We start from the raw sequence: 10317 nt of genomic DNA, 5'->3' as shown, positions 1-10317 counted from the left end.
GTATACCAGCCTAGTACAGGGGCCACATTTCAATACGTGAGTCATGCGTTGAAATTAAATGGTGTAACAGAGGACCAGACATCAAGCATCGTATATTCCGGTCACAAAACAAGTGTCATTTCTCTCTCGATGTTTGCTTTAAGTATGCTACTTTTTGTTCAATAACAAATTCTTTGAAATTTTGCGCATTAACTACAGCTGGTTTGCAAGTGTGTGTTTTGGGGAAACATCTGTTCTTTCGCTCTGCTTTAAATGCACGCTGATGCATCTTCCTGCAAACAATTGATTATTTTTCCTATGGGGCTTACTGGCTTCTGTTTATTGGTGAATTATTTGCAGACATTGCTCTGAAAGTTCAACAAATGAAGTGGTCAGCTTTCTTGCCACTCTTTGACAGTATTTATTCTCCATTGTATTGGGGGGTTTGCCTGTCTTGATTTAACCTAGCCACTATGACAAAGCCTTATCTACTGTACCTTGTAAATAAAGTAGTTGTTTTCTGAATCTATATAGAAACATTGGCTGATGGAAAAAGGTCACACCTCTGTGGAGAGATTTTGGTTGGTCCAGCAAGACACTGCATTATTTGATGAACCTGAACTAAGAGGACTACCTTTGTAAGTTACAAAACATAGATGTAGATGTTTTCATCTGAACCCAAAGACAAGTATGGATATTAAGGATTGAAGATATTACGTAAGGATAAGTAGTTGATTATTCATTGTATAACATATTCCTGAAAATAATTTTGTACTTTCAATGAAATGGTCTGTGAAATGTGTTGAATTATGTGATGTTGATGAACTTGCAGCAGCTTCCATTTCTGTTTTTAGGAATCTCTTGCTCTACACCTCGGAGTACTTGCGTCTGATGTGCTACAGTGAAACTGCGGTACCACCTCCAGATGAACTGTTGGATAAAACCTGCAGCTTCCTCAGACAGCTGCGTGCTGGAGTGAGCATAGATCCTATTTCAGTGGAGGCAATTGTGTTGGTGTTATTCATTGTTCTTCATTAGGCTGCAAAGAAACTATTGCCTGCATCTGAGAATGGTACAGGAGCTCACTCAAATTTGTTTATTTATTTTTTCCCTTCAGAACTGGAACCTGAATGTGACCGAGTCTGGAAATCTCGTTGCGGTTGATGTAGAAATGCTTGATATTCTGCCGCCGGAGAATCAAGAGGATGTGTATCCAGATTCCAACGAGGCTGTAACAGAAGAACCTGGATCTCTGGATACAAAATCTGACTCTGAGGAATTTTATGTGCAGGATTTCAGCAGCACAGATTTTTAAACGATTTAATATTTTTTTAGTTGTAAAGTTGTAAATAATAAATTTTATATGTAAATATTTTTAAAACATATTTGTTCTGTGAGTTATTAAAATTTTACAAGCACCCATGTGGGCGGCGGCACGGCGGTGCAGTGGGTAGCACTGTTGCCTCACAGCAAGAAGGTCGTGGGTTCTTTGCCTGGGCCTTTCTGTGTGGAGTTTGTATGTTCTTGCCATGTGGGTTTACTCCTCCCACAGTCCAAAGGTAGGTTAATTAGACTCAAACAATTGCCCATCGGTGTGAATGAATGGTGTGTGTCCAGGGTGTATTCCTGCCTCTGCCCAATGCATGCTGGGGATAGGCTCCAGCGACCCTGCCCAGGATAAGCGGGTACAGATAATGGATTGATGGATGGATGGAAGTACTCGTGTGACAGAAGCACAGAAATGGACCTTGTTAACAGTAAAGAGATTACACGGGGAAATGTTGTCTTCCTCACTTGCATTCCAGCCTATTGGAACTGTTTTGCTTTGAACTGTATAAAAAAGAACTTTGAATCCACAAAAAGAGAACTGTTTTTTCCAATAAATGGCCATACCTGTCTGTCCTCAGCGTTCAGGATCAATGTGCAGTAATTAATCACATCAACCCATTCGAGGGTAAAGCGGAAAAAAACTAACAGCAGAAAATTGCATACTTTCATGATTATTGTACAAATTGCATAGTTTCATGATTATTGCAACAATGAAGGTTTATTAAGGGCCAGAAGTGTGTTGAGATTTGGTGTGGAGAGTTGCCACCAAACCCTCTCTGTCTCTAAGTGAAGCAGAATAGGCAAATGTCGACATTCCTTCTTCTGGTGTGTCGTGATATTCACAGCATGTTCATAAACCACGGTGCTCCAGGAGTAAGCAAGCTATGGCATCACATGCAGGACCAGGGAGGTATTGCTTCCGTTAGCCTGCTCCCATCAGGCTTTCAGAGCTAAGACTGTTTTTCTGGGCAAATCTACAAGAGAGAGAGGGAGAAAACATTTTAATAGACACTGAACTAATGAGATGAAATCAATACTAAGCTGCTCCCTGCCACTATGTCTGGTGTCATGCAAGGCATGAAGGTACAACTTGCAAGTATACTAAAGCTGAGATGAAAAAAATATTTATATGAATGTAGTGTAAACTTCTCTGATGTGCAAAAAATATTTGAGGAAAAAAATAATCTAGTGTAGACAGTTTTTTTTTACGAGTATACACAATGTCAAAAAAAAAAACGATTTTCTAATATTCTGCATTTTTTCAACTGGAGGTGGGACTACCTTTGCTGGTTACAGCTTGCATATTTTATCATTTTTAACTAATGTTAAAGCCAATATAAAGCATTATTACATACTACCGTTTACTCTACTGGCACTGTATCTAGTTTAGACTATCGGAATATTGATGATGGACTTACCGAAAGTTTTTAAGAAAGGAATATTCAGTTGCTACCTCTGCAGAATTTATCTTGTTTTCTTAGTAACTTTTGTCATCTTTTTCTTCTCCATTTCCTTCTTCCCTGTAAAGAAGCGGTGTAAGGTTTAGCTTTTAGGACAATATAATACATTTAAAGTACCTAGAACAATTTAAGCATTAAGCAGATGCTTATCAGAAGCTTATCACAGTTTAAAATCTTTTACATGCAAGTCATTTATACAGCAGGATATTCAGTTGAGGTTAAGTACTTTGCTTAAGGGTACAACAGCAACCTTCAGCCTTGAAGTTGCAAGCCCTGTTCCCCAAACATTTGACAGACACACCATATGAGGAGGATATAGAGAAGGCCACCCGTGTGAGAAATTAGCTCAATTAATTGAGTATCACTTAATTGATATGCAAAATATATGGTGCATACAGTATGAATTATACCTTCTGAATGTTTTTGTCAAATGTTTATGGTATTTGACTTTTGGTACTCCTTCTGATGCACATTTACTATTCAGCACAGCCGAAGGATAACCAGAACAGTGTGTTGAAAACTTTCATCACTGTATACATAGTATTAGTGACTAAAATAACAATAGTTCATTTTTGGTGAAATATACTCTGCACCATTTAAATGCTCAATACGTTTAACTCTCACTCTCACTTCTCATATATCACAGATTTTCTATTGCCATTATCTAGGATCTCATACTTGACTCTGCATTTTGGTTGTAAGCTGCACCTTTCTTTGCTTTGGAATTTTCAGATGATTCTGGAAAGGTCTCCTTCACTCTTTTGGCTTTATGCGTTGGCCTCTTGCAGTCCCCAGGCAGAAGGGCGACTCTGTGTCCTTCCCCTTTCTGCTCGGCCTCCATACCCCTCTCCCCCTCCTCTTCCTTACAGCCTGGTCTTCTTTTCACTTTGTTCTTCATTTTCACTTGCTGCTGCTTCTTCAATTTCCTGTTTATTGTGCTTTCCTGCAGCCAAAAAACAAACAGATAAATAAATAACTGACAACCAACAGCTGCTAAAAATGAGTATCCAAATATGGGTGCATTGTTGGGTTTTTCAGGAGAGAATTGAACAAGGTTTTCTCAGTCTGCTGGTTTCAGATTGATATTCTCATATATATGAATAATAATGTGTGGTATGACCTTATTGAGGATATTTCCGATGGGCTGCAGTTTGTCCCCTGTCTTTTTCTTCGTCATCTTTTTCTCATTCTCTTGTGGCTTCAGTTTGCAACGAAGTCTGGTTTTACCAGTGTTAACTCTACACAGAAGATAAAATAGTTAGATGAGAACCTGCACGTATCTTTTAATATGACCAACTACAATTAGTTTTAGTGTAAGCAGATTAATCCCTTTTTCTTTTTTTTCTTTTTTTTTAATGACAGAGACTGAATTGTGATTGAAGCCTTCACACAGACTGCTGTTTGGGAGGAGGCAGGGTTGGAAAGCGCAAGGGTGCACATACTTCTTCACTTCTTTATGTTTGCTCTGCCCTCTCTCAGCCTTCTTGTGCTTCTCTCTCTTCCCCTCTTCATGGTTCACAGGCTGCCTGCAGTCTTGGGCCACACGGGCACACAACTTGTGGTAGTCAAGGCGCACGGCCCTCAGCAACCACCGCAGGCCCTGCAGTGTCTTTCTGTCTGACAGCCTGCGCATATCCAGCAAAGCAGAGCATGGCTCCTAGCAGAGAGGCAAAACCCATAAATCATTAAAGGTGTACTATGCAGGATTTTTTGGTGTTTACCATCAAAGAAGACTCCTCCTCCTTCTTCAACCTCGCCCACTCACCCCTGAGTACCCGACCGAATCACAGACATGAAAATTTGTTAGAAACTATGGGTAAATTTCTACCATCATTTACTCAGACCGAACATTAGGCTACATTGTCCTGTCAGGAGAACAGCCTGGACATAAACAAATCATTTCAAAACCGGTCAAAAACTGGACATCTGGGAACCCTAGCTGCATAGCTAGAGGTATGGTTACTTATAGGTAAAAAAATTTTTTTTTTTAAAGCCAGCTCTGTGTTCTTTTTTGTCCCGTTGGCAAAGTTCAACTGAAGCCACCAAGGAAAAGCAATTTCAGTAAGGCAAGGCAAGGTAACAGTAACTTGAACAAATATGGTTGGCTTGTGTGCATTTACACAGTGCTGTGACTCATCATCAGCAGCCTCTGCACTTCAGGGAAAGTCCATTTATTCAAAGCCACACACTAATTTCACTTTGTCACGCTTTTCCGAATTTACCTCAAGCTACGGACATGTAATGCAATGGGAAAACATAACCAGTTATTCTGGTTTATCATTAGTCTCACCTCTCTCTAGTGCGAGACACCCCCACCCCTTTTCTTCCACAAATTGCATTGACATTCCCTGTCAGTTGTCCCTGACTGTTTCTCTGGGTTGTTTCACAGACAATATTTTTGTAGCTTAGGGTGCAGCACTTACTACATGACAGAGAGATTGGCTCTGGCTGATCAGTTTCTCCAGTGACAGGATCTCAATTAGCTCACTGCCTAGCATAGCGTTCGTCTTGTCCTGCTTGTTGGCCAGCCTGGAAAATGAAATCATTAAAAAAACAGGATCACAAACTTATTTCCACAGAAATCACTGTCATATCATAATAACTGAAAACTCTTCTATCGTATGGTGTTTTGTAATCCACTTCAGCAATCAAGTCACGTAACTTTAATATGTGAAATAATATGAACTAATTTGATAAATTTAGTGGATCTGGGCTGACAAGTGAAGGCGAATTGCAAGGATTTATTTGAAAATGATCCTTCCCTAATTAATGAAATAATGTTTGAACACAGAACAAGTATTCTAAATCTGGGGGGAGTTTCCATTACAGGAGGAATGGTTTGTACAGGTTTTTGTTTCCATCAGTTACCTTAGCTCAGTTAGCTAATTAGATGTATACAACACTGGGTCGACCATTTAGCTGAAAACATTCCACTTAGGGACATAAGATTAATCTTCAGCAGTCATTTGTGAGTTTATCAAGAAATGTGGCTAAAATGTTATGAAGTAAATTATCAGGCTGATTGAATGGCTGAAAAATTTGGGAAGAAATCCAGAAACCATCTCTGGCCACGCATGGTCTAAATCCAACAATGGCAATGCCTCAACTAAATATCTGTACAGAAGAATGTAGTTTCAACTATATAAACCATACAATGCATATCAGAACATCTTTCATTTTGTGGTAACATGCCAGCCATTGTCATTTGCACTTTTTCAACAATATCTCTGCAAAAAGTAAAAAAAGGAAGTGGCTCTTACACTAAAAGGGGCTTTCCAGCGGCCGAGGGCTGCTTTAGCAGGTCTGTCAGAAGGTCCTTGGCCTCCTCTGCCCGTGTCCTGTCGCAGGAGTCAACAACAAATATGATACCATGGGCCTCACAAGCCGCTGAAGCACCACCCACTTCCAGCACAGTGACCAGAAAGTTGTCCACTCTCAGTTCTGTGGGCACACATCCCTTAGGGGTGCCTTCTTCTTCCAGGGGCACTGAAAAAAAATATTTTTTTAAATAAGAAATAGGGAGAAGGCGATGCAATTCAGTGCCTCCCAGCAAATTAGCAAAGTGCAACTTCTTATAATGTTGTTCTGCATGTTAATACATCTTCACCTTTCAAGATTGCCCTCACTGTGGACGTTTTTCCGGCGTTGTCGAGGCCGACTATCAGTATGGTCACTTGCCTGTGAATACATGATGGAATGTCAATACAAGTCAGTCAGCAGTCAGTACACTAATGCATTAACAAACACATTAATATGGTGCACAGGACAGATGAACTCACACAAATCTTTGCTGTAAAAGCAAAAGCATAGCATTGAATAAAATTTCTGATATAGCAGAATATGGAATGTTGTATGATAACATGGATCAACCGTATGTTTATGATTGCCAACTGTAAGTCTTAAATGTTATATATTTACAATAATAGTAATGTCATTGTTTAAAAAGGCCTGTTTACAATCGTACTCACTTGTCATCACTGCTGAATTCAGGCTCAGAGACAAAACTGTCCCCGGCCACATTTTAATGTTTAATGATTCAGTCAGACCCCTCTGCCAAGAGGCTTCTTTAAAGTCAATGTTGCTGATCTTAATGAGGCATTGGCTGACCGCCAGCACAAACAGAACTCTAAAGTCCACAGACAGCTGTAGAACTAAAGAGAATCGAGATGTCTGTTCTGAGTAACATTGGGCAAAGCAGTGGCAGTATTCACAGCCAGTACTAATGACATGATCCAGTAACTGTAAAGATTAGACTGAAGAGTGCGCCCAGTTAGACAGCAGGTTATAAGAAAGTACAATTAGAACCTGAGCATGCTTCTCAAAATAGTAATCAACTTTTATTAAAAGCACAGCATAATTGGAAATTCTACATATTTGTTCCGCTGGTTCTGTTGCTTACCTTATGGGTTGCTGGCACTGGGAGATCCAGCTAGAGAAGCTGCTCGTCAGGTTGAACACATTCAGCTGAGGGCTGCATAGTGGCCACCACCGTCTCCTAAGTTCATACCTAGAGGTGGCCAGACCCAGCTGTTACACAGCAAGCCAGCACCTCGCTGACTACACCACATCATTAAATGTTCAGTTGGATCCCAGATAAGATTTCAATTTACATTTCACAAACTTTAACTGCTAATATGAATAGCATTCACTTACTATTTGGGTAAAGAAAAGGTTCATTTTCTGGAGCACAAGCTGCAATATTTTTAGATCTGATAGAACTGGAAGGAACAGTGGTGTAGCCATTTATGTCAGATCATACTTTGCTGTCTGTGTGCTTCAGTCAGTTTCATTGTAAAATATATTTTAATTTCTAGCTTCAAGGTTACTCCTGGGTCAGAATAACTTGAGTCTATCGCCCTCCATCTGTTGAATTTGCCACGGATAAATTTCATGATTTGATCTCTGCTTTTGTAGATTCTGAATAAACTGCTCGTTTTAATTTTGTTTTGCTAAAATACAATTCTGGTTAATGTAAGATGGTCAGTTCTGATTTGAACTTAACTCAGATTATCACAGAATTCATCACACTTGAAACATCTATGAAAATCTATTCTTATCAACCTTATATTTTGCAATAGACCAGATGACTAATGTGAGTAATGGTGTTTTTCATCTTGGTGCTAGTTACAATTGTCCTATTGTCTGTGTTAGAGCATCAGAGCTGAAGAGATTTGCTTTACATCAATAAGAGAAATATTATGAATTTTATTCATGATGTCCATAACAGTGATCTATTTCACATTTCTCAAACTCTTAATGTAGAGACGGCTTTAGGTAAATGTATAAGTCCCGTCAATACTATGGTGGCAAATGCTGAAGCTAAATATTTTAGTGTCTCTAAAATAATTCAGAATGATGATAAATAATTTGGTTAGTCAGAATTGTAAGTGTTTTCAGTGAATGTTTTTGGTAATCTTAATTAAATTTCTTTTTAAAATTGATTTTATTTTATTTTTTATTTTTTAGTTACTATTTTACTGTATGTTTAGTTTTTGAATTTTAAATATTTTATTTACCTTGTACTACTTTTTTCCTTTGTAATTATGGTATTTTATGTGTACATTCGGCACTCATGTAAAAGAGGGCAGCTACTTTCAATGTGTCTCCAAGTTTAAATAGAAAAATGGACTTAAGTGTATTCTCTTGCTTTGGACCACAAACCCCCAAATTCACCAAAGCTAGCCATTTTACAGCCAGCAGTCATCATAAATGTCAGTAAAGAACTAAAAGTCTCTCAAGCATTTGGGAGCAGTTATTACTCATTAAACTTCAGTATCAGCTGGTTTTCTACTTGAATTTCTTTCACATATTAAATTTTCCTTCAGCATGACATGATAACACTGCCCCATTAGACAGCACTGTACTTATTCAACATTCGGTAAAGAAGACAGAAAACAAACACCTTATAAGGGCCATGACAGCTGTCTGAAGACTAATCTCTGTTGCCCAATGCATCTGCTGTCTGTCTATAAGCAAATGAGTCAATTAAACTGTTGTCAGCACACCAAGCCTCTTTATGTCTCTGACGATAAATGTTTTAATCCGAAGAGTCTTAAAATCACTACCCTGCGATTGAGCCTCACCTCCCCTTACCCTCAACTTTATCCAGCACCCACTGCCAACTGCATTACCATGGGTATTCAACATACTAATACATGTAAGGATGTCTAAATCATGATGTAATTATATGTATCTATGTAAAGAACAGCTAGATATACAAGAACCAGGTCTGGCATAGTTGGGAACTCAGTAATATGAACTAGCTCTGGCCCAGCTGCAAACTAATATTGGCATATCTGGCAAGTGAGCTGTTAGTACAGAGAGCAATATATTGATGTGACAAGCCATGTCTGGCCCAGCTTTGGACCACTTCTGGTTTATTATACGGTAACCTACATCACTAGCTCACTTGAGCTGTTTTACCAAGGACGTGTAAAGATTAAATTACTTGTACAGCGCTTTTTATTCATTGAAACAATGAAAAAACTATGAAAGACAAAATATCAACAAAAAAAAACAGCAAGGTAAAAAAGAAAAGAAATATGAACTATGACTGTCAATGTCAATGTTTTAACTCATGCAATTATTTTTTAACGATTAACTTGATAAAACTTTTATTAATCACATTTTCTTATTTTGGCTGTGGTGGTCACCAAACCAGATTTCCCAACTGCCTTCCCATTTATGACCAGATTTCCCATCTTTGTACTGTTGTTATTACTAACCTTAATTAAAGTTAATTCATAAATTAACACATTAAAGCTGACAGGCCTAATACGAACAATTTTTTTTTAAAAATAGTGAGGTTACCCAGGGGCACCTCGCCAGACGATAGCTACCATATGGTTGTGTGTGTGAACTAACCTTTACTCTGGTCTGGTTCTCTTGGTCCTATATATTGTTGTTATTTTTAATTAAATTTGCTAGAAGATGAAAAGCACGCCAAAAATTTCCTGCGACTTATAAGAGAAATGCTGTGATTACGCAGCTGTAACAAGTCAAAGGACATTTTTGGAGCGCTTCTCATTATAAAGTAGCTTTAAAAATAGTTTAAATCTAGTTTAAATCTGTTTGTGTACCTGTGTTAGCTAGTCCATCAGGTGTCCATACAATAGAAGATTATAAAATGACTATACATGAATCATGTTCAATCAAAATATAGAAATATAGCATAGCATAGAATTTGAATTATTCACTTACAGTAGGAAGTCAGTGTCCATGCTGTTGTGTTTTCTTCTTCTGAGGCATTTCACTCAGGGAACAGCTAATCAGGTGCTAATAATACCTTTAATCCTGATGTCACCAGATGGAAAAGCCTCAGGGGAAAAGCAGTTCTTTTTCGAAAGCCAATCACTAAATGTAAACTACACTTCCCAGTGTGTGAGAGTATGATTGCCAGTATGCGAGAGAATAGTAGTATGTGTGAGAGAGTTTGATTGTACGTGTGAGAGAATAGTAGTGTGTGAGAGTCTGATAGTCTGTGTGTGAGAGAATACTAGTATGTGTGAGAGAGTTTGATTGTCAGTACACAAGAGAATAGTAGTATGTG

At 38.5% G+C, this 10317-nt stretch overlaps 1 protein-coding gene across 2 annotated transcripts; it reads right to left on the bottom strand.

Annotated features, from left to right (window-relative positions):
- Window positions 1–2007: 2007 nt before the first annotated feature.
- On the bottom strand, window positions 2008–10085 carry LOC135263004 (ADP-ribosylation factor-like protein 13B). 2 transcript variants are annotated; one of them, XM_064350527.1, is made up of 10 exons: window positions 9969–10085; window positions 7168–7275; window positions 6376–6446; window positions 6029–6254; window positions 5192–5297; window positions 4211–4425; window positions 3889–4006; window positions 3477–3711; window positions 2727–2828; window positions 2008–2282 (listed from the first exon to the last, which is right to left on the bottom strand). In XM_064350527.1, the coding sequence occupies exons 1-9, from the start codon at window positions 9986–9988 to the stop codon at window positions 2773–2775; spliced, it is 1155 nt and encodes a 384-aa protein (XP_064206597.1). In that variant the 5' UTR covers window positions 9989–10085; the 3' UTR covers window positions 2008–2282; window positions 2727–2772. The 2 variants fall into 2 exon arrangements, with proteins under 2 accessions (XP_064206597.1, XP_064206598.1); XM_064350528.1 differs by having other exon boundaries at window positions 2008–2272.
- Between the last annotated feature and the right edge of the window lie 232 nt (window positions 10086–10317).

Source organism: Anguilla rostrata, chromosome 9 (assembly GCF_018555375.3).
Source record: "Anguilla rostrata isolate EN2019 chromosome 9, ASM1855537v3, whole genome shotgun sequence".
NCBI lineage: Eukaryota > Metazoa > Chordata > Actinopteri > Anguilliformes > Anguillidae > Anguilla > Anguilla rostrata.
The sequence above is the reverse complement of the archived record's forward strand: the minus strand, read 5'-3'. Positions and strand labels throughout refer to the sequence as shown.